We start from the raw sequence: 25,421 nt of genomic DNA, 5'->3' as shown, positions 1-25,421 counted from the left end.
TGCGTCCTCACGGATTTCATAGCCTTTTCCTCGCCGAAGGTAACGATGAGGTCCACGTATCCCCAAGGTTTGGTAGTCGACCCATTGAACCCCTGAAGGTCGGGTCCTACATATGGAACCAAGTTCTTCTCCGACAGCTGTAGAGTTTTGAATAGCCCCGAGTACATTACGTCGCACGAGCTCCCCTGATCTACGAGGATGCGGTGGACGTCGAAGTTTGCCATGCGAGCCCTCACCAGCAGTGGTATCTGATAGTTTGGTGAGCCCCCAGGAACTTCTGATTTGTAGAAGGCCAGCGGGTCGGAGTCTCCCTCAGGTTTGGTGACGGTGATGGGAGTCACCGAGCAAACGTTTTCCAGCTCCTCGAACTTCCTTTTTACCGATCCGAGGGTGATTTTGTTTAGCCCTCCACCTGTTATCACTAGTGCTTTTGGGAAATTTTCCCATGAGCCATTCAGGTGGGCGTTGAAATGCCTCATGAGCGCTCCCTCGTCTGACCCCGGAGATGGGAGTGGAATTTCAGGTGCTGAGATGGCAAGCGCCTGAGGGACGATGCCTCTGTTTTCCTGCTCGGGAACATCAATGGCCATTGCGACCTCTTGAGGCTCCCGCCTTTGTTGTTGTTGTTGTTGTGCTTGTTCGTCATTCTGAACATATCTTCGGGCATAACCCTTTTGTATCAGAATCTCGATGGCATCTTTTAAGTGGACACAGTCCTCAGTGACGTGTCCATGGCTTTTATGATAGCGACAAAATTTTGTCCTATCAGTATTTGCCTTCATGGGCTGCTGTCTTGGGAAGTGGATCCCAGCCTTTTTGAAGTCCGCAGCGGAGACTTCGGCGAAAATGCGATCTCTTGACGCATTCAGCGGAGTATATGTTGTGAACTTTCCCCGAGGAGGTTTGGAATCTTTGATCCTTTCCTCCCTTTGCTTTTCGTTACCTCTTCGCGAGGTTCCAGCTTCGTCCTTTTCATGGTTCCTGGTTTTTTCTTGACTTTTAGGCCTTCTGACATCTTTGGCCCTTTGTTTCTCCTCGTAAGTTATGTACTTCTTCGCCTTTTCGAAGAATGCATCCAGCGTTTTCGGCTCTTCGATACCGACAGCTTTAGCAAAGTCGCTGTCTGGATGTAATCCCCTGTCGAGGAGGTACAGCTTCATGCTCTCATCGACCTTCACTTCAACGGCTGCCTTGTTGAACCGTTCGAGGTAGGCCCTTAGAGGCTCGTTCTCGCCTTGAATGATGGCCTCGAGGGTTGCTTCAGTTTTTGGGTGACGCCTCGAGGAAGTGAAGTGAGCCCGGAAGCGGGCGCACAGGTCCGACCAGGAGTCCACGGATCCTGGCGCCAAGCTCTTATACCAAGCCATAGCGCCTTTCCTCAGAGTTGTGGGAAAGAGCTTACACTTGATAGAGCCTCGTACATTTCTGTACTCGAGGAGAGCTTCAAGATTTTCGATGTGCTCGTCGGGGTCTGTCGAGCCATCGTAGGTATCCATTGCCGGTGGTTTTTCGAGTCCGACCGGTAGGGGAAGTTCTCGGATCCTTCGGGAGAGGGGGCCTTGGTGACTGTCCCTCTCTTCCGGGGATCGGTTCCTTTGACGGCGAGGAGGGTTGTCCCTTCTAGGGGAATGTCTCCTCGGCGGGGTGGAGTTTCGAGATATAGCCTCGTTTCTCCTTGGGCTCGACCTCCTTTCGCTTCTGTGGCGAGGTGGTGAGCGAGACCTGGAGTAGGTTCTGCTCCTCACAGGTGTGGGTGAACGGCGAGCTGGGCGAGCTTGCGCCGTGACCCTCGACTCAGCAATTGCGTCGATGCGACGGCTTTGTTGCTCGAGCCTTTGATTCTGCTGCTCGTATCGCTGGTTCTGCTGCAGCAGTAAGTCCGACTGGCGGTTGATTGCATTGACCAGCGCAACCATCATTTCTTGCATGGGAACGCCCGGAGGGATAGCCACTGCCGGAGTCGCCTGTGGCGGGGTAGCCACAGGGATCTGCGGTTCTTCTGGGTTGTAGGGCTCGTAATGTGCGTCTTGCCCTCCCTGGCCATCTTCTGTTACGGAGGCGAATTGTCCGTCCTGCGGATGGTACGCCGCGTAGTCCATCGGTGATCCATGGTTCTCCGCCACGTGCTCCGGGATTTGGTGGTTGTTAACGCCAGCCATTGGTCGTGAAGAAGGTGTTTTGAGGAAGTTTTTTAGTTTTTGGTTTGAATAAACAGGGAAACTATACTCCCCACAGACGGCGCCACTGATCGTGTAGACCAGAAAGATGCGACCTCGCCGGCGTTTGACGGTGGTTGAGAGCGTTTGAGACCCCTGTTGAAGCGGAGGGGGGTTGTGTACCTGCAGGCACTCCGACGCTCAAGTCAGTATGTGTGTAAGGTTTTCTTAGCTATAAAATGCGTACCTTGCAAATGAAGTGAGATGCATATATATAGCCCCCAGCGCTGGGCTAAGGCCCTTGATGGCATTAATGGCCATCAAGTGGCTGCCGGAAAACGGCTTGGAGGCCTTGATGTGCAGTAAATGCTCATCATTCCGGTTTACGGCCGTTACAATACGCAAGGGTATCTGACCGTTAGGACGTGCTCGGATGGTGTATGTGTTCGACACCCTCTGATGCTCGAGCTCGATGCTCGGCCCAGAACAGTTACACCGCTCAATAATGCTTTAACGAATACAAATTTTACAAAATTCACCGTTGGATTCAAAGTTTATATCATACAGATCATCTATGTTAAGTTTTATAAAAATCTAATATCGTTTGATATGTTATTGAGATAGATCAATATTAACGGTATTCAATAAAAACACATAAACCGTTAATCTTGATTGGTCTCAAAAGCATATCAAACGATTTTAGATTTTTGTAAAATTTAACATAGATGATCTATATGATATAAACTTTTTATCCAACGATGGATTTTGAAAAATTTATATCCGTTAAAGCGTTATTGAGCGGTGTAACATTATTCAAATATTACACCGGTGTAATTTGATCTCTCCCATTTTCTTTTTCTTATAGGGATAAATTTATTTTTAGAGTTGTGCTAATGAAAATTTTGATTAAAAATACAAATCAAATATTTATCAAAGTAGTAAATGTATAATTTTTTATACAGAAAATTATCTTTTTAATTTCTCAAGAAATGCTCTGCATCACTTGGAATTCAACATGTTTTTGCTGAAAATCGTGATAGGATGGTTTCGGCAGAGGCAGCAACATCTGGTCATTTAATCGAACATAAGAAAGGCACTTCGGTGTCGAGTACATCCACTGCAATATTTTCCATGGCGGCGTTGAAAACAGTTGATTTGATGCCATCTTGTGACAATGTGAGGTTGTTCTCTTTGTGAGTGAATGTGGCTCCTGCGACGGTAGACACCAAAACAAAGTTTAAATCTATTATGGATTGAGATTTGATTGGGGTTTCATCATGGTTGACATGTAGATCCATTTGTTTTGTGAATGTATAATACTCAATTAAATCTGAAAGAGCAACATCATTTGATTCTTCTTACTCGGCCATCATTTCCACCAACAGTTGAGATACGATGCCCAATTGGTCATGCATGGAGCGAAGTGATGCCGTGAATTTTTTGTGTGATGATTCGTGAGTAGATAGAGGGAAGTTCAAGGATGAAGGCAACATAGTAATGAATGGGAAGTGTGATTACTTCCTTCGAGTGTAGAGAAGCCTCCTAAGAAAAAAAGATAAGAAGAAAAATACTACTTTCTCATTTCATAATGATTGAATAAGCAAATACAAATTTATATAGGGATACCCCTTGCATAATTGATAACCAAATAATAACAAAAATACTAACAAACTTATTCTAGAAGGGGAGGGATCAAATTACACCGGTGTAACATTTGAGTAATGTTACACCGCTCAATAACGTTTTAACGAATATAAATTTTATAAAATTCATCGTTTGATTGAAAGTTTATATCATATAGATCATCTATGTTAGAATTTATAAAAATCTAAAATCGTTTGATATGTTATTGAGATCGATCAAGATGAACGGTATTCAATAAAAACGCATAAACCATTAATCTTGATCGATCTCGATAACATATCAAACAATTTTAGATTTTTATAAATTCTAACATAGATGATCTATATGATATAAACTTTCAATCAAACGGTGGATTTTGTAAAATTTGTATTCGTTAAAACGTTATTGAGCGGTGTAACATTACTCAAATGTTACACCGGTGTAATTTGATCCCTCCCCATTATAGAATGTAGATAAATCACCACTTCATTCAATTTTGGACTTGACATTGAGTTGGACCTCTAGGATCATAACAGAAGCTCGATTGCAATGACTCAAAATGTTAGGGAGGACCTGACTGGGTTTTGTGGTCTATTGAGGGACTCATATGAAAGATGGTTAAAATGTTACTACGAAAGTTTGAAGATTATGATGCTCTTAATGGATCTTGCTAACAAACAATGAATCACACATATTTAAGTTGAAAGTGACTCGAAAGTCCTGATTGATATGGTGAAAGAGAAAATTAAATTCAACGAAAACATGTTCGCTTTGGTATGTCATATTAGACAACTAGCTCGTTGAGCAAACATTGAACTAGCAAGTTTATTTTTCTCATACTTGATGTGAGGGAAACCACTTAGATACCCTATTAGTTCTTTCAATGCTCATTTTCTCGACTCTCCCTTTAGAGAGCTTCAAAGTCTTATTTTTTACGACATTTTTAAAGTTTACATGCCTCATAATTTTCATCTAACTTTATAAGTACCTGGTCTTTTGGCATTTGCCCTCTTTTATTATAAAATAATTTGAGTTAAACAACTTAAGTAAACACTTGTATAAATTATAATAGTAGTAACATTTGGTCGGTTTGAAATGGATACACACTCTGACATTTGAAAAACAAATTCAATTTTGAATCATAGGAAAACAAACACAAGGAATCTTTTTTACTAGGCCAGATCCATTGAGTATATGTTTGGTTTTAATTCTAGAGGAGTTAGAATTGATTTTAGGCATTTAGAATGGATTATATCATGTTTAAAGGGTGTTTGAATTCTCTTTGTAGAATTGATTCTACTGTCTAGAATTCATTCCAATTGAAGCAACATTTTGTAGCTTTTCAATTCTGCCCAAAATCAATTCTCCACATAAACCTTAATAAACAAAAGATCAAGCATAATGTCTTCTAGTATCTCAATTTTACCCTTCTCAGCTCCGCTCTTAATTAATCTGAAACTTGAAACAGCACTACACTTTCTCCAGGTTAGAGAAGAGAAAAGTTTTTTTTTTTTAATCAAAAGAAGAGGAAAACTAACATACACTTTTTTTTTTCTTCAAAAGAGAGTTAAAGGTGTTAAAAAAAATACTCGTATATAGTTACTGGACACTTATTAACGTAATATATAACCCAAAATCTTACAATATATATATATATATATATATATATATATATATATATATATATATATATATATATATAGGGGAGGGATCAAATTACACCGGTGTAACATTTGAGTAATGTTACACCGCTCAATAACGCTTCAACGAATACAAATTTTACAAAATCCACCGTTGGATTGAAAGTTTATATCATATAGATCATTCATGTTCAATTCTATAAAAATCTAAAATCATTTGATATGTTATTGAGATTGATCAAGCTTAACGGTATTCAATAAAAACACATAAAGCGTTAATCTCAATAACATATCAAACGATTTTAGATTTTTGTAAAATTGAACATGGATGATCTAAATGATATAAACTTTCAATCCAACGGTGGATTTTGTAAAATTTGTATTCGTTGAAGCGTTATTGAGAGGTGTAACATTACTCAAATGTTACAACAGCGTAATTTGATCCCTCTATATATATATATATATATATATATATATATATATATATATATATATATATATATATATATATATATATATATATATATATATATATATATATATATATATATCACCCAATTATTATTTTTTTTAAAAAATTGACTAAAAATATATATGTTCACAAAAAAAAAAATCATGTTCATTTGACATATTGACGGTGGTTCTGCAAGTACACAGAATCACTACCAAGTAATAAAGTGATAAGTTTATCGTTCTTCACAGGGATTGTGCCAAAATTACCAGTTTCGCTTAGGAAGATATATAGTTGCATTCACTTTGTTTGTTTAAGAAGGTTTTTTTGCGGATACTTTAGTCAATGACAGGAAATAAATGCAGAAATTAAATGACTGAAAATAAAAGGTGTGTGTGACCACACGGGGTGGTTAAGTGTGGTCGGATCCCTCCCTTACTCTTGCTTGATTGCTCAATTATTTCCCTCTATTATGATTTAGACTGTTGAAACTAGGTTTGAAGCAATATATGTTCCTATTTCTATTACAAGCTTTACAGAGTCTAGTTAAAAGGTTACCCTTACTTATTTAGACACCATTATCCAGAGCTCCACTTTTTCGTTTAAACTTTGGTCTCATCACCCTAGTGAACCCTAAATTATAAGTTGTAACGTGTGCCTAAAAACTACTCACCTACCCACAAGCATACTCTACAAGGTAGAAATTATCGTACTTTCCAATCATATACTAAAACGACAGATACTGAATTTAATGGTCTCATGTAGGCCCTAGCATACCGTCCTTCGGTCAGGATTACTAGCTTCGTTTCTTATACGATATCCACTAGGTCCTTAGACTTTATTCTAATGTGATCAATATTAAAATAACTAAAATCGAACAATAAAAGAGTTTGAAATAGAACTAACTGAATTTATACCCAAATACTATAAATTATACAACCAAGCATTCGTAAGGGAGTTTCTCGACTCCACCTAACCTAGGAAAAATAAATTACAGAAACAGAAAGAAAAGAACCTTATTGGCCTTGGAGTTCCGTGGCCTCGTTGCCTCCTCCTTAGAGTTCTTCTACTCTAGAGTGAATACTGAACATGTCTCAATATTTCTGAATGAATAATTGTGAAGGAGGAAGGCTTTATTTCTAGTTTTTCAGCTCGGTTTGGGCTTTTTCTGCGCATCCATCGCACCCATCGTGGCCACGATGGCGTGTAATTTCGCCTCATCGTGGCCACGATGGATACTATCGTGGTGCGATAGAAGATTTCTTCAGGATTTTCTGCGTATTTTTCAAGTCATCATCGTGCCACGATGCAAGCCATCGTACCACGATGGTAAAGATTTTCAACAGATTTTCTTCAATTTTAACTGTCTTCTCATCGCGCCACGTTGAACCTCATCGTGGGTACGATGATGCGCTGCTTTATTACATTTTTGCCCTTTTTTGCTGCTTTTTCCACTTTCTTTCTTCTGGTCCTTGTAACTTCACTTTTCCCAATATTTGCTTGCTTTTGGGCTTCAATTACTATAAAAACTATCCTAAATTACTACTAAAAATATCATATAATTGGCTGTCAGATATACAATTTACTATATATTATTTTATTGATACTATGATAATGTCCATTTAGGTAATTATACACTCAAAAGCAATTATGTTCAAAATTAGCCAAACAATATGGATTGACAAAAATCAATTCTAAATTACTCTATCCAAACATAAATCAATTATGTCAAAATTAATTATGTCAAACTCAATTCTGTCAGACCAAACATATACTGAATAGACTCCCAAATTCAATTTGCGAGGAAGAAACTCTTTACTAAAAAATTGTTATTATTCACCAATTAAGCATGCAATAAAATTAATTAAACAAATATTTATACATCATTAATCATATACGGGGTCAAATTGTGTTATAAATTTTTTGTGTATTTTTATTTGTGTAAAAGTTTAATATTGGTCCACAAATTTTAATTCAACTAGCAAAAAATATAAAATTATTAAACTGAATGTTATGATTGGAGTTGAAACTCACATAAAATGTTGTAAAAAAAAAAACATAAAATGTAGTTTTTTTGTTGTAAACTGAAGATTCTCTGAGCGCAACTGCAGAGACTAATCTCTCGAGTCTTGTGAGACCCAGATGGATGTCAAAGCACTAGTGCAGAAAGGGGATTCCACTACCGGCCAAATAGGGATTCCACTACTGGCCGCGGCCGGTAGTAAACACACTCGTCGTTGTAAGTCAATACTTTCCACGACGGGTCTTTTTATACCCGTCGTGGTATGTCAGGTTTCTACTGTATTATTAATTAAATTTATGAGGATTCCACGACGGTTTTTACAAATACCGGTAGTGGTATGTATGAGATTCCACTACGGGTATTTTCAATATCCGTAGTGGTATGTATGGTTTTCATTTTTTTTTTTTTAGAGTCTGGGATTCCACTACCGGTATTTGTAAATACCGGTAGTGGTATGTATAGTTTTCATTTTTTTTTTTTTAGAGTCTGGGATTCCACTACCGGTATTTACAAATACCGGTAGTGGTATGTATGGTTTTCATTTTTTTTTTTTAGAATCTGGGATTCCACTACCGGTATTTGTAAATACCGGTAGTGGTATGTATGCTATTCCATTTTTTTTTTTAGAATTGAGGATTCCACTACGGGTAATTACAAATACCCGTAGTGGTATGTTAGTTTTCACTACTGATTGTTATAAATATCAGTAGTGGTATGTTAGTTTTTTTTTTTTTTTTTTTTTCGTTTTTTTGTAGCTTCCTGTGCCTGCATATTAATATGAAAAATCAAAACTCTAGAACAGTATGCACATCCTAAAATACCAATTCCATCACCTGATAAACAGTCCTAAAATACCAATTCCTAAAATACCAATCCTAAAATACCAATTCCTAAAATACCAATTCTAAAATACCAATCCTTCATAAAATACCAATTCCATCACAAAAATACCAATTCTAATACCAATTCCTTCATAAAACCATCCTAAAATAGTCCAAAATAAACAGTCCAAAACAGTGAGATGCACATCCGAGCCAAAATACCAATTCCATCACCTGATCTGCTTCCAAGACTCAAACTAAAGCTAATAACCAATTCATCACCCTGCAGAATCTCAAATTTGACAGAAACAAAGTTCAAATAAACAAGTGTAAACTAAAATTGCTGCAATGTATTGAATAGACCAATTTGCAAAAACAAAGTTCAAATAATTAACTATTCTATAACTCACCAGATAAATCTTAACCCTCCAATAACTCCAAAAAATATGTTGACCAACGTAATCGCAATTCATACATCTCCTCAGCTGTTAACTCTTTTGGGTCATTAAATACCAACGTAATCGCATTTGTATCAACAATTCAAGCAATTCAGTGAAACTTTTGTCGGTCCACCCATTTTTTGCTTTCAAATTAAACAATTTTAACACCGCAGACAAACGGGTAAAATTTGTGCATCCCGGATACAATGGTTCATCCTTGTCACTGCATAAAGTTTCATACACATGCGCCCTCTTAAACGAATCTTCTCCAATATCACGCATCATGTCTTCCAGTCGATCATCGATATCCACACTACCACTTTCTCTATGGGACACACTTGGCGTTGCAACTACTTCACCGTGCCATATCCATTGTGTATAATTTTGACAAATCCCGTCACAAATTAGATGATTCATGATTTCTTTCTTAGTACGTTTTGGTTCTTTATTTGCACAATTTATACACGGACATAGAAAAAGTGGAGGAAATTCAGGAGGAGGACGTTCTAGTTCAGCATTACTTTCCGCAAACTGTAGAAATTCCATCACTCCATGTCTGTACTCAGTACTTAATCGATTAGCTCTCATCCAACTACGGTCCATACCTACGTTTCGAAATTTATGCATTCTAAGTTAAAGGAATGACTAGGTTGTTACTATTGCGAAACATTCTCTCGCCCTATTTTAATAAAAATTCATAGCCTATAACAGAATGACTAGATTATGCATTCTATTTTAATAAAAATTCATAGCCTATAGCTTCTATGTTTTGAAATAGAATCGGTACATGTAGATGAGACCGTGATTGAACCTTCTAACTTCAAACAAAGATGACAACACCAAAAAAGAGCAACACCAGCCCCTGCACAGCACAAGCAACACGCAGGAGCAGCAATCACCGCCTAACGCAGGAGCAGCAATCACCGCCTAACACAGCAACCCCTGCACAGCACAAGCATTGATAATTTTATAAATATGTTTATACAACTTAGTTAATATCAAAACAAGTTGTATGTTTATACAATTGGCCATAAATATTGACCCCTGCCCATGGCCAAGTTGTATGTTTTCTTGAAGCCGAAGCTGAAGGGTATTTGCAAGAAAAAAGATCCCATCTTATAAGGCTATGTGGTGAAGCTGAAGGGTATTTGGAGAGACACTACTCAGCTATGTTAGGCTCATACCAAAACCCTCTTGACCATCTCCATATTTTCCCTTACTATTCTAACTACATCAAACTTGGTCACCTTGAGTAAGTATATTATATGGCAGAGATATTAAGCACTATTCTAACTCCATATTTTCACTCCTTAGCCAACCTTGAATATATTAAGCACTATAACTTGAGTGACTTCTATATACCTTGAATATATTAAGCACAAGGTTAACATGAGTGACTTCTATATACTTGCTTATACCTAACACCCTCATGTGCAGCAACATAACGAATTTTGAATCACACTTTGACATTAAAACATGGCTTGGTTATTTGAATTTTCTTGCCTATTTGGAGTTTAGCTTCAACAATAAAATCTGATATAATAGCAGCAAAATAGCAGCAAAACATGGCTTGGTTTAAAACATTACATATCATCTATGAAGTAAAAAATAATCAAAATAGCAGCAAAATAAATATCATAAACAGAAATGACCATATATCTTTTTACTTTTCATTAAATCTCATGCTAAAGTGACCTACACAGACTTCCAAATCTCATGCAAATTTGTATTTTTATATTGACATTCTCATCATCAAGCCATCAAGCAGAAGAAGAATGAAAACCCACACAAAAAAACACAGACCCACACAGAAATGAACATCACAGACCCACGAAAACGACGTGAATGAAAACGAATGAAAACCCAAGCGAATGAAAACGAATGAACAAGAATGAAAATGAATGAAAACGAATGAAATTTGGAGGAAGTTTGATTTATTCATACCTTTACCGAATAAAAACGAAGAAATTTGGAGGCGATTCAAGCATTCTAGGGTTTGGAGAATGAAACCGAATGAAATTGGAGAGATTGGAGAATGGAGAATGGAGAATGGAGAGATTGGAGAATGATTGGGAAATTGGAGTGTTTGATTTGAAGAACTTGGGACGATTTGGAAGAACTTGGGACGATTGAGAATGGAGAGTTTGCAGTGGGAGGGAGATTGAACGCGTATGAAAATTGGGAATGAAAATGACAATATGAAAAATATAATAACACTATTAGGATTCCACTACCGGTGAATCCTAGATCGGTAGTGAAAAGTGGGAATATGAAAAAAATAATAACACTATTAGGATTCCACTACCGGTGAATCCTAGATCGGTAGTGGAAGATAATTAAAACAAATTTGTACGTAATTACGACATTGCCACCGTGTCTACTTTCCACTACGGATTTAGCAAAGCCGGTAGTGAAATCCCTTGTCTCTGAACTTTCCAGTACCGTTTTAAAAATATCAGTAGTGGAATCCTTTGGTCAAATGTATTTCACTACTGGTATTCACATACCGGTAGTGGTATCTCCAAACCAAAAGTCATTTTTCTACTAGTGAAGTTTCCCTAAGAGTTTTAACATTACTGCATGCCCAAAATAGGGATCAAACTCATGACATTGATTAAGCTAGAAGAGACTCACACAATCTCATTTAAGTACTCTTGGGTATCCATAAAATGTAGTAAATTCAGAATGAATTTTTCACCACTAAAATCATTGAATTTCAAGATACTAGTAGTTAAACAATTTTTTTATCACACTAATTGTCAAAAATTGAAAGTAAAATAAAAAAGTTATGACAACTAGGACCTCGTTGTCAATGTCATGCTGAAACGTGGGGACCAGTACACGTCAGAATACATACATGAGAAAAAGGACATTAGTCAGCCGATCTAAGCCATAACTCCCTCCATCGTAGGCAAATTATTTTTTTTTTAAATCAATTTTCTCATTTGTAAGATTCTATATGTTTATTCCTTAAAAAAAAAAAATCTATGTTTATTTATTTATATTTTAATATAAAGTATGTTTTTCTTATTTATTTTTATTTTTTTGCATTTTAAGATGTGTAAAGTTATAAAAAATACATGAGTTTTTTTTTTGACGCAAAAAAAAAACGTGAGATAAACATAAATAAATGTATATTATTTTTACGAATATAATTCGGTTGATAAAAATATTCTAATATACAGAATTTGGAGTTTGAAAATTCTAGCTCCTAGAATATTGTAAAAAATAAATGTATACTAACATTGTTTGTATTTTAACATGATTTGTCAATAATAATAAATTGACATATACAGTAATAATAAATTAATTTAAGTGATAAACAATTTAAGTTTCTCTAATAAAAATAATAATTACTATAGTAAAATTTGCGTAATTATAATAAAATTATGTTAATTGGTGCCTCTTAGACATAGTACCTCCGATGCAATAGTTAAATAAAACAAAACAAATAATTTTTGTATTAAAAATAATATTGTTTAAAAAGTTAATTATACAAATTTTAAGATTTTATTATATTTAAGAATTGAATCATACTTTCGTAAACTAGAATTGACTCATACTATCGCGATCCCAATCCAACTATCCAAGTCATATAAACTTCCTATTTATTTTTAATTTCATTTTTTGACAAAATATTATTTATCTTTTGTTTTCAATCTATTATTTCTATTTTTACCAGCACTGGGTGGGACCCAGAGCGAGAAAGGACGGGTTGTCTGTATGTGTCTAATTAAAGATTTTGCTACTAAAAAAAATTAGGAATATTGTTGGTATTATAAAACATCATCAAATAGATGATAAACTTTCATAAAACATGTACCTCTGCGTGTAGCTGCACAAACTAAATCTCGAGTCTCGTAGATCTAAATAGACGACAAACTTTCATCACCGCTGCATATCCAAACCTTCATCAAATTCAATACATTGACTCGCATCATCTCATCTAAGCACTTTTGGTTAAATTTGGTATTTTCTTCGCACATAGTAATAAAACAAAAAAATAAATTGTATTTCCATTTTGGTTAAAAAAAAAAATGAAATTCATGACCATCTTTCATCATTGTTATTGATTTACTGACTCAGTAACGATCTTTTCGAAGCAATTTCTTCATTCATCACAAAACTCACAAATAGAGAAAGCGAATCCCAATACTAAAAGTTTCATTCTCTATTCACTGTTATCATCAAAATCTTCAAACTCAAGAAATTTCATCACCCTTTTCTACGGTACTAATTTTCATCTCTCACTTCCTTTTCAATCTCATTTGATTTTGTCATAAAAATTCATTTTTGCATGCATGATATTGCATTTGTTTTCTACATTCTATTTTATGAATTTTTTGAGTAATTTAAGTGTTTTGATTTTCTGGGTATTGGAAATTTTGACCAGATAATATGCAAGCTTCAACTGTTTCTGTTAAAGGTAGCATTTTTGGGGCTAAAAGTCAAAAGGGGTTGGTGGGTTTTGGAGATTTCAGAAATGGGAGTGTTTTAAGACCAAGAAGAGTTTGCATGACCAAAAATTCCAATTTCTGTGGATCAAGGATTGGTTCTGTTGCTGTTGAATCTGAACTAAGTAGTGCAAGAGTTGGTTTAGGTGGCATTGTTATGAACTCTGCTAAATCCAGATCAGTCAGGGTTCAAGTTTCTGGTTTGCACTTTGCATGCTGTTTTGTTTGCTTTTTAATGTGTTTAGTTTATTAGTTTTTGTGAATTATTTTTGGACTGCATTTGATGATGTGTAATGTATGGTTCTAAATTGCAATTGCAGTCACACTACAAACCTTATATTGTGGTGAAATGCAGACATATGTGGCTGATGTGATGTGTGAAGCACGGACACCGTACATGACACGAACACTGACACATCGACACCAGTAATAATTTATGAAAATAACATAATTCAATGTAATTTGTATCACTGTCGTGTTGGTGTCGGACACTGACGCGTGTCGGTGCACCATAGGATGTGACTGCAATTGCGGTTGTGATGTTGTTGCTGAGGCCTTTATAACTGTTATAATGTGGATGCAATTTAAAACCATGATGTAATGTGGGTTATTTATGTAGATGGGGCATGTTTTGTTTGCTTAATGATTTCTTGTTTGACTTTCTTGGCAAGATTATGTTAGAAATTGGTACCAAACGGAGAAATTTAATAGTAATAATTGACTTTTATTGATATAGAATAGAATTACACAATTAGTTTCCAAGAAATTCGAGATTCTTGCACTATGAAGCACAAACACTTATCGGGTTAGGCGTGTCCCGATGTCGGATACGCATCCGTGTCTGACATCGACACATATGATTACATTGAATTACGTAATTTTCTCAAATTACTATCAGTATCAACGTGTCAGTGTCATGTCCGTGTCTGTGTCCGTACTTCATAGGTCTTGGGTCTCTCCCTTCGAAGAATTCGAGAGCTTGGTCTCTCCATACCAATCCTTTTTCCAAATACCCGAATGACGCCCCCTTTCCTATAACTTCCTATTTATACAATTCGTAAAACAGACATAATAAAAACTGCACACATAACTGTCAATAAATTATAAAAAACTGCACAAATAAACATAACTGCCACAAAACTGACTAAAATCATTTCTGTTCTTCTCTTCCCCTGACTGCATAGTGTTTTATAGAAGGATTTGCTTGTCTACATGTATATGAAATTCTTATGTCTATTTTCCCCAACATGAAAGAATGCAGATTGTAATATATGAAGTCACGACATGCTATCAAATCTTGGGTTTCTAGTCAAGTTGATAATACATCATTACATTTATGGTTAATTTTGCAATAGTTAGGAAATTCAATTATTAACAATAGTCCATGAGGTTTCAGCTTAGTGGTAAGAGCTTGACCTTGTAATTTCAATGAAACTATTTTAGTAGTGTATACTATAAAATACGTCTTTTTAAATTGCCTTTAGTCCCTTGGTGATTCTAAATATCATCTCCAGAATATATATGATATCCATATGCTTCCGTGTGCAGTTGCATTTGCTTTGATTTTGAAAATACTTTTTTATTGCTGAAAATTCCAATTGCATGTCTTTTATTTGCGAATTCTACGAATAATTTTTCTATGTTTGATAACCTTTTTGTGTGAATCTAGTACTTATAGTTTTTTTTTCTTGTATTAATGCACTGTTGAAACAATCATGACAAGTAAAACTGGGTTGCAGATGGAGATACCGAGCATGTTATCCCCCCCGTTCCTCAAGGAAAACCTTCTGGAACTGTTCTACCCTATGTTGGTGTTGCTTGTCTTGGAGCCATTTTATTTGGATACCATCTTGGGTATGCATAACCTCTTCTTTATGCCATTTTCTTCATAAATCCATCTGAGTCATATGAATGATCTGAGTCACTTCAATATATCTGAAGTTTTTTGGTTGCATGACATGTATTGAATCTTCTGTAGAACTGTTACATTTTATAATATATTTGGTTTGCATAATAACTCTATCAATACCCTGTTTGGTGCAGGGTGGTAAATGGTGCTCTCGAATACCTATCTAAAGATCTTGGAATTGCTGAAAATACAGTTCTACAAGGTACTCGGTTTTTTTTTTAAAAATGCATACATTTAGCCGTAGTACTATTTTAAAATTTATGATTGATTTTTTAGACAATTAATTTTTTTAGATATTTATGAAAATACTCTCAATTTTTCACTCATGTTTAAATTTACTGGTTAGTCTTTTATTAATGGCAGAACGTTTAAGTTAAATTTTTGTTACTTCTGTTCACGTGTAAATCTCTGTGCCTTTTACCTTTCACTTTTGTTTCCAAAGGTTCTAGATTCACTTGTTTATTATGCTCAATCAATGTTTTCTCTTGATTCTCACGAGTGTTTATCCGTGAATAGGATGGATTGTCAGCTCATTACTTGCCGGTGCTACTGTTGGTTCGTTTACTGGTGGAACATTGGCTGATAAATTCGGCAGAACTAGGACTTTTCAGTTAGATGCAATCCCTCTCGCAATTGGAGCATATCTTAGGTCTGTCATTTGTTGTTGAGTACAAAAAGTTTGATTGTTTTATATATTTTTGAAATGTGATTCGTTAAACTATGATGTATTTACAGTGCTACAGCACAAAGTGTTCAGACAATGATCATCGGTCGTTTGCTTGCTGGTATAGGAATTGGCGTTACATCTGCTATAGTACCACTGTACATATCTGAGGTGGCGACTTTGTAAAATTATCAAATCTCTGTGATTGTGATTACATATTTTATATTGGCAACGTAATGTAATGACTCCTTCTTTTGGGCAGATATCACCAACTGAAATTCGTGGCGCGCTTGGATCTATTAATCAACTTTTCATATGTATTGGGATTCTTGTAGCCCTGGTGGCCGGACTTCCTCTTTCAGGAAACCCTTTATGGTAATGAGATGTTTCCCCTTACCACTTTTTTTTGGGGTGAGGATTTTATCATATAACCTTTTTGGGAGCCGTTTCATTTCTTCTGTGGAAGTTGGTGATATCAATGCATGTTAGTGATGGAAGTTGTATATTTTTATTTTCAAAAGTTCTTACTTTTGTTGCTTGCATGCTCCTTGAAGAGAAATTTGAATAGTCGTTTTATTTTGTCAGGTGGCGAACAATGTTTGGAATTTCCATAGTTCCATCTATTCTATTAGCTCTTGGAATGGGAATTTCTCCAGAAAGTCCCCGTTGGCTTTTCCAGGTTTTCCTGCAACTCTATAGTATCTTTGTCGTGGAACTGGAAGCAATAGCTTCACATCGACATTCAATGATTGGAAAAAATAATGTTGCTACTTTTAGATACATCAGTGACTTTTGTCGAATATTCATATCATGAACGAAACCATTGGATTACATTGTCATATGGTACCTAACAACTTTGCACATAAAACTATAAGCTTCTTTGATGTCTGAGAAGTAAAACACATTGAAACAAGAGTGGTTGTTTCGTTCTAAATAAAATTAGTCGACATTGCAAGATTTGTGATACTTATATTTTGTAATAGTCTAGCAGAATAAACAAATTATAGGTTTTCTTAGAAAATTCCATGTATTTTTTTACAGCAAGGTAAAATCCCTGAAGCTGAAAAGGCTATTAAAACACTATATGGAAAAGAAAGAGTTGCTACAGTTATGTATGACCTAAGAGCAGCAAGTCAAGGTTCTTCTGAACCCGAAGCAGGGTGGTTTGATCTGTTTAGTAGCCGATACTGGAAAGGTATCCTAAATTTCATTTTAGTCTAACTATAGATTGAACAAAAAGTTTTTTTTTACTGTCAGTGCTAACCTGCATCTTTTAAATGTTTTTTTATAGCAACATCCTTGTTTGGTATTGTAGAAACCATAATCACTGGGATAACTTAGTCTCTGTTTGATGAAAAGTAGCGGATATAAAGATAATAGCGCATAAGTTAGCAGATTGAGCTTGAAGTGTTTAGTAAACCTAGCGGTTGAACTAAGTGAGAAATATAAATGAAATAAAAATATATTTTTAACTAATATTTAAATTTTTGGTCATGCTAACAAGTGGCGTAAGGGTACTATTTAAGGAAATCATAAAAGGAAATTTTTTTCTTAGAAATACAAGTCAAACACTTGCAAAGTAATGAATACATGATTTTCTATGCAAAAGTTACCTCTTTTGATTTCTTAAACAATGCCTAAGGGCACTTGTTAGCATTTTCCTTCAATTTGTTTTTTTTAAATTAAGATAATGAAAGGTAAAAATGAGAGAAAATATTATGAACTATACGCTCAACAGCTACTTGAAGTAGCATGTCGAAAAACGCTATAAGCCAGGGAAAAAATGCTGTAAACTTTGTGAGAGAAGAACCGTTACAAAACAAAATCTATGTTTGTCATGCAATCTTATACACTATAAGCTATCCACCGTAAGCTAGCGGTTTGACAGAGCCTTAAACTTGGATAGTGATTCATGAAAGCCAATTCTATTGTCCGCTGTAAGCTAGTAGTTGATTATTGCTTTCTTATATGAAATGGTGTGGTGCTTTATTAAAAAATGTCTCCTTGCAGTTGTCAGTGTTGGGGCAGCGCTTTTCTTGTTCCAACAGTTGGCTGGAATAAATGCTGTGGTGTATTATTCAACTTCAGTGTTCCGCAGTGCTGGAATTGCTTCTGATGTCGCAGCAAGTGCCCTGGTTGGTGCATCAAATGTATTTGGTTAGTATTTATATTTTTAAATCGTAAAAATATCTATTGCGCCTTCAATAAAAAAAAGGTTAGTTTGTTGCAAAAATATTATATTGTTTGTCTTTCTGACTTCTGTTTTGTTGTTTTCGCAGGAACTGCTATTGCCTCCTCATTGATGGACAAACAAGGAAGAAAAAGCCTCCTTATCACAAGCTTTAGTGGAATGGTAATGTCTATTTTGACTTCACATCTGTCACAACTTATGAAGTTATAAGCTGTTTTTGTAAGTTGTCCTGGAGAGTTTATGGAAATAAGCTGTTATCAACTTATGGACATGTCATAAGTTGTTTCCATGCACTCTCTTAAATAGTCTCATTGATATTTATGTCGGTAGGTAAGCTCAAATAAGTCAATCCAACCAGGCACACATCTTTGTATATATGTTTCTGTTTCTTTCCCGATATAATTTCATTTCTTCCAATATAATTTAACTTATATTCATATAATTGACAATCTTTGCTTTATCTATTTATCAGGCTGCTTCTATGTTGCTTCTTTCTCTCTCTTTCACTTGGAAGGTCCTTGCACCATACTCCGGCCCCCTTGCGGTCCTGGGAACTGTTCTGTATGTCATTTAATTTCATCAATAATTGTAATTCTGTTTGTGAAGGAGTTAGCTACAATGAACTTATCGTTTTGTTTATTATTTAAGCTTTTGATTAATACTGACTCTATGATCTATGAATGTTAACCAGCTATGTCCTATCATTCTCTCTTGGTGCTGGTCCTGTGCCTGCTCTTCTTCTACCGGAGATATTTGCTTCCAGAATTAGAGCAAAAGCGGTTTCTTTGTCATTAGCCACACATTGGGTGAGTGACTTCACTGTAAAATCTAACACTTCTTTTCGTACTTCATGAGTCTGGGTTTAGGAGATCTAGATTTGCTGCAGCAATGACACCACATTGTAATCAATCTCGGTCATTAATTAAAAACCGGACAGCTGAAATTACACATTCAGTAATTTAATATTAAACAATCTCAACCATCAATTTAGACCAGAGACAGTTGAGATTGGTAATTACGTCACAGTTACCGAAAGGAATATGTTTTCTAATTTAACATGGTTTGTTTTTACTTTTCTTATCAGATATGCAACTTTGTCATCGGCCTCTATTTCTTGAGTGTTATGAACAAGTTCGGTATCAGCTCCGTGTACTTAGGATTCTCAGCTGTATGTGTTCTTGCGGTTATATACATAGCTGGTAACGTTGTGGAAACAAAGGGTCGGTCGTTGGAGGAAATCGAACGTGCTCTTAGCTCTTCAGCTTGAGAAACCTCAAGAAGTGAATGAATGTAGTCATAATTCCAATGCTGCTCAATGAACTGTTTTATCTTTGTACTCTTTACTACCTAGGCCAACTTGTTTATTGTAATCAAATTTTGTTGGTGTGCAAATATGGTAATAATAATTTGTGAGGTTTTGTAAAGCATTTGTGTTCAGCACCATCTTTTACAGGTTTTTTTTTTTTGTACTTTAAGGTTCAAAATGTCTACCACTTGTGTAATTTAAGGGACTAAAATGATCCGGAAAAAATAGTAATTAAGGAATCAAAGTGAAATCTAAAAATAACTTGGAGAACTAAAAGTAAATTTAGCCTTGAAAAAACAAAGAGCCATATTGCAGACACTTTATATTATTGTTTTTAGAAGGAATAAATCATACTATTGTGTTAGGCATTGGTACCTACTTAGGCTTACAATCTATGGTTGGAAGAAGCAAGAAGGCTATTTTTTCTTATGTGAAGGACCCTATTTTTTCTTATGTGAAGGACCGGATTTGGAAACGCATAATTTCTTGGAGAGGTCTTGCTTTGTCTAAAGTGGGGAAAGAAGTGATGATCAAGTCAGTTTTACAAGCTATTCCGTCCTATGTAAAGAGCATCTATCTTATAGGAAACGATGATTGAAGAGATAGAAAGGATGGTAAATTATTTTTGGTGGAGAGGTGGTCCGAAAAACAAAGAAATTAAATGGTTAGCTTGAGATAGAATGGTCTACCCGTAAGAACTAGGCGATATGGGATTTCACAACCTACATCTATTTAATTTGGCCATGATAGTAAAGCAGGGCTGGCGGTTTATTTCACAACCGGACACGTTAGTAGCTAAATTATTCAAGACGAGGTACTTTCCTAACTCCACTCTTTTATTCCCATCTTGGTAGCAATCCAAGTTACGCTTGGCGTAGTATTTGGAAGTCACGTCAAGTACTTATAAATGATTGAAGGTGGAGCATAGGAAATGGTACCAATATTAGAGTTATGGGTAAGGGTGATCCTTGGCTTAGGGAGGAAGATGGTTTATAGATTAATTCGCCTCAAGAACAAAGTGTGCATCATATTTATGTTAATCAATTATTGCACCCATGTGAGAAAACATGGGATAAGGAAAAGATTGAGTCATTATTTCCCTTAAATGTTGTTAATTCTATACTTTGATGTTCCTTTGCTTGAAGTCGTAGATGATATAAACTTGTATGGATCTCAAGATTGACACGTCTACATTCTTACTTTTCTTGTACATTTCTATCGTACCATATAGCAGTACTGTAAATTGTTATTGAAAGTTGAAACAACCAGGGAACTATAATGTTGATATCAATCAAGAGCAATGGAAAGATATTTGGAAAGTGCATGCTCCTCCTAAGACTAAGCACTTATTATGGCGTGGCAGACCTTAGACATGGACGCAGTGGTTTTGCCTTGGTTTCGATGGGGCAACACAGTGAAGCAGGTTATAATGAATATCTGTCACTATGAAGATAAATATGCTGCTGGAAAATTTGCTACGATGTTGTGTGGAACAATAGAAATAATTGTGTTTGGAATGATTGGAATGCCGTGCAGCTGGTGCGAAATAATAACAATGCTCCTGAACAGGTACAGCAGCAACAATGGCAAAAACCAGATGTTGGTTGACACAAATGCAATTCTGATGCGGGTTTTCATCATGATATTGGAAAGACAAGCGTGGGGTGGTGTGTTTGTGACCATTTGGAACATCTTGGATTCAAGGAAAGTTATCTATAATTGAAGGGGAAGCATTTGCATTATTACCTACTCCTTGTATTGAACCTCTATTAGTTAATGAAATAAGTTAAGTTTTCTATTGCCAAAAAAAAAAAAAATCATACTGTATTTGTGAGTATATATTGGATGATTGGTATAACAACATATAGGAAAGGAAGTAGACAGATAGTTATCTGGATATGCACTCTACTATACATGAGGTTTGTAGGATATGCAAGTGAGTTTACTGCTCCCAAATACCAATATCTTTTTGCTCGAGTAATTACAAAATAACTAACTGTTGTAAATAAATAGTAAATATTCTATTATTAGGAGTAATCTTCTATTAGTAATTTGTATTTGGCCCATGAGCCCATTAGGTTAGAATAGCCTATATAAACACATTAGTGATTGTAAATTATTCAAAATTATTCATAACTTGAAATATAATAATATATTCAGTTTTCACATGGCATCAGAGCTCTCGTTCTTTGAGGGCCTTGCTTCCGCATAAACCCTAGCCGCCTTCATTGCGGTCATAAACCCTAACTGCCTTCATTGCAGGATTAGGATTTGTTACTACTGCCTTTATTGCAGTTTCAGCAAACAGTTGCGAAATCACTGTTCACGCGGTACTGTTCATCCACGACACTGTTCACGCGCGCACTGTTCATAGCAGTACTGTGCGTCACTGTTCATTAAAAAAAAAAACTTGGATTTTTTGCTATTTTGTTCTCCTTATTAAGGCAATCACATGACATCGGTCAATATGTCAAAAAAAGGATTTGTTCCACTCAACCAAGATGAAATAAAGAGGTTGAAATCTTTTCTTAGTGAATTGGAGACACCAACAACGGTTACAACTTCTCTGGCATATTCAGGTATGTTTCCGTTTCCACTTTCTCTTGGTAAGTCTCAATTTTCTGTTGGATTTAATGCTTCGGATAAACCCTATAACCAATATTGGATACTGGATTCTGGAGCCACTGACCACATGACACCCTTACCCACACAATTTTCCACTTATTCACCTTGTCTCAGTAACAAGAAAATATCCACAGCAGATGGTACCCTTTTAACCGTAGCAGGTCAAGGAGATATCCAAATAAGTCCATCTATAATCCTACGAAATGTCCTTCACATTCCCAAATTGTCTACTAGCCTAATTTCCATACAAAAACTCACCAAAAACCTATCATGTAATGCTATTTTTTATGACAATGCTTGTGTTTTTCAAGATAAGCATTCGGGGAGGACAATTGGAAATGCGAAAGAATTGAATGGTCTTTATTACTTGGATAACCAAAATCTCCCCCCAAATCCACTCAACAACAACAACTCACTTTTTTCGGAATCAATTAAGACCAACAGGGAGAAAGTCTTTCTATACCACCGTCGCCTTGGTCATCCTTCATTTAGAGTCATGAAACAAATATTTCCTTCCTTTTTTAAAAATTTAGATGTTGAGAGTCTTTGTTGTGAGGTGTGTGAACTTGCTAAACACAAACGTGCCTCTTTCCCGGTCAGTAACAAAGTGAGTACTTCTCCATTTTATTTAATTCATACTGATGTGTGGGGTCCTTCTAATGTTCCAAATATATCGGGTGCTCGATGGTTTGTAACCTTCATCGATGATTGCACTCGGGTTACATGGGTCTACTTACTAAGACAAAAGTCCGAGGTTACCTCTGTGTTTCTACATTTTTTCTCATTGGTAAAAAACCAGTTTGGAGTGAGTATTAAGAGGGTCAGGTCTGATAATGCCAAAGATTACTTCAATCAAGGACTTAATTCCTTTTGTCAAAAAGAGGGTATTATTCATGAGTCCTCTTGTGTCAAAACACCCCAACAAAATGGGATTGCTGAGAGAAAAAACAGGCATTTGTTAGATCAAACACGTGCTATATTATTCCAAAATAAGGTTCCCAAGAAGTATTGGGGAGAGGCGGTTTTAACCGCATCGTATCTCATAAATCGTTTACCTTCTAGTGTTCTTGCCTCTAAAACTCCTATGGAGGTTCTATCCTCATTTTATCCTGATGTGTCCACCTCTTGTAATCTCATTCCTAGAATATTTGGGTGTAAGTCGTTCGTCCATATCCATAGTGATGGTAGAGGGAAACTTGATCCTAGAGCCTTAAAGTGTGTCTTTATAGGGTATTCTTCCACCCAAAAGGGTTACAAATGTTATCATCCACCGTCTCATAAATTCTTTGTCTCCCGAGATGTCACCTTCCATGAACATGAAAGTTACTTCATTCAAACTCATCTTCAGGGGGAGAGCACAAGTAAGGAAGATGAGTCTCTTATACTCCCTGACCTTAATTTCGGGCCAGAAGTTGAGGCTGAAACTAGAGGTGACAATGTTGAGACTGAAATTGATCTTGAAAATATTGAAACTAAAGTTGACAATGTTGAGACTGAAATTGATTCTGAGAAAGATGAAAATGTTGGTGTTGATGTGAGATATGGGAAGAATTTAGTATACACAAGAAAAAAGACCATTCCTGAATCTACTCATATCCATGAGTCCGATCCAACATTACATGAGGTAACTTTCCTTGACCCTTCAAACTCTAGTGATTCAATTTCAGAATTTTCTCATACCCAGGAACCAGAATCTAGCTCAACCATACAAAGGGAACCAGAATCCATTCTGATAAAACATAAAAACCCAAAATCCAGAGAAATAACACCAGTAGACTCTAAAGATTTACATCTCCCAATTGCCCATAGGAAAAATACTAGAACCTGCACCAACAAGTCACTTTACCCTCTATCCAATTACTTATGCTTTGAACAATTATCAACTACCCATAAAGCCTTCCTCACAAGTCTAAACACTACCACAATACCTACTTCCTTGTCTGAGGCATTGTCTGACAGGAAATGGAAACAACCCATGGATTTGGAAATGGAGGCACTTGATAAGAACAATACTTGGGAATTGGTCTCTCTACCAAATGGAAAGAAACCTGTAGGGTGCAAATGGGTATACACTGTAAAATACAAGGCTGATGAATCTATTGAGAGGTACAAGGCAAGATTGGTAGCCAAAGGGTTCACTCAGACTTATGGAATAGATTACTCTGAGACATTTGCTCCAGTTGCAAAAATGAACACTGTTAGGGTGATATTATCTTTAGCAGCTAATTACAATTGGAACTTGCAGCAATTTGATGTAAAAAATGCTTTCCTTCATGGAGAACTTGAAGAAGAGATCTACATGGATGTACCCCCTGGATATCGTGAAGATATTGCTGCCAACACCGTGTGTAAGTTAAAAAAGGCTTTATATGGACTAAAGCAATCACCACGAGCTTGGTTTGGAAGATTCACCAAAGTTATGGTTGGTTTGGGCTTCAAACAAAGTCAAGGAGACCATACTTTATTTATTAAACACTCTAAGTCAGGGGGAGTCACAGTGTTATTGGTGTATGTGGACGACATTATCGTAACAGGCGATAATGAAGAGGAGCAGCAAATGTTAAGTCAACACTTAACCAAGGAATTTGAGATTAAGACCTTGGGAAAATTGAAGTATTTTTTGGGAATAGAAGTGGCTCACTCTAAGAAAGGAATTTTCATATCCCAACAAAAATACATTACCGACCTTTTGCAAGAGACTGGCAAGACAGCATGCAAGCCTGCATGTACACCAATTGATCCAAATATAAAGTTGGGGAATGCAGAAGAAGATGTTGCGGTTAATAAGGAAAGGTATCAAAGATTGGTCGGCAAACTAATATATATATCACATACTAGACCTGATGTTGCTTTTGCTGTAAGCTTGGTCAGCCAATTCATGCACCAACCAAAGGAGATTCATCTACAAGCTGCACTCCGAATTGTTCAATATTTGAAAGGAACTCCAGGTAGAGGAATTTTGTTCGAACGAAATGGAAGTGTGGGACTTGAAGCATATACTGATGCTGACTATGCAGGGTCAATTGTGGATAGGAGATCAACTACAGGATATTGCACTTTTTTAGGTGGAAATCTTGTGACTTGGAAGAGTAAAAAACAAAGTGTGGTATCCAGATCT

General features: G+C 36.1%; 2 protein-coding genes and 1 long non-coding RNA gene across 3 annotated transcripts; 1 reads left to right on the top strand and 2 right to left on the bottom strand.

Moving 5' to 3' along the window:
- Nucleotides 1-8,673: 8,673 nt before the first annotated feature.
- On the bottom strand, nt 8,674-9,228 carry LOC123910907. The gene is made up of 2 exons (XR_006810335.1): nt 9,125-9,228; nt 8,674-8,997 (listed from the first exon to the last, which is right to left on the bottom strand). It is a non-coding gene; the product is annotated as an uncharacterized LOC123910907 (long non-coding RNA).
- A 1-nt stretch (nt 9,229) lies between these two features.
- Nucleotides 9,230-9,928, bottom strand: LOC123909482 (the record flags this gene model as incomplete). The annotated part of the gene is made up of 1 exon (XM_045960323.1): nt 9,230-9,928. A coding segment is annotated over exon 1 (552 nt), but the record flags the coding sequence as incomplete, so codon positions are not given.
- Nucleotides 9,929-13,175: 3,247 nt separating this feature from the next.
- On the top strand, nt 13,176-19,796 carry LOC123910906 (plastidic glucose transporter 4). The gene is made up of 14 exons (XM_045962198.1): nt 13,176-13,384; nt 13,548-13,808; nt 15,348-15,462; nt 15,652-15,719; nt 16,034-16,166; nt 16,253-16,352; nt 16,444-16,556; nt 16,767-16,860; nt 17,223-17,376; nt 18,192-18,338; nt 18,461-18,534; nt 18,845-18,933; nt 19,064-19,178; nt 19,457-19,796. The coding sequence occupies exons 2-14, from the start codon at nt 13,553-13,555 to the stop codon at nt 19,637-19,639; spliced, it is 1,641 nt and encodes a 546-aa protein (XP_045818154.1). The 5' UTR covers nt 13,176-13,384; nt 13,548-13,552; the 3' UTR covers nt 19,640-19,796.
- The last annotated feature ends 5,625 nt before the right edge of the window (nt 19,797-25,421 follow it).

Source organism: Trifolium pratense, linkage group LG2, assembly GCF_020283565.1.
Source record: "Trifolium pratense cultivar HEN17-A07 linkage group LG2, ARS_RC_1.1, whole genome shotgun sequence".
NCBI lineage: Eukaryota > Viridiplantae > Streptophyta > Magnoliopsida > Fabales > Fabaceae > Trifolium > Trifolium pratense.
Note: the sequence above shows the minus strand (reverse complement) of the source record. Positions and strands in the feature narration are given on the sequence as shown.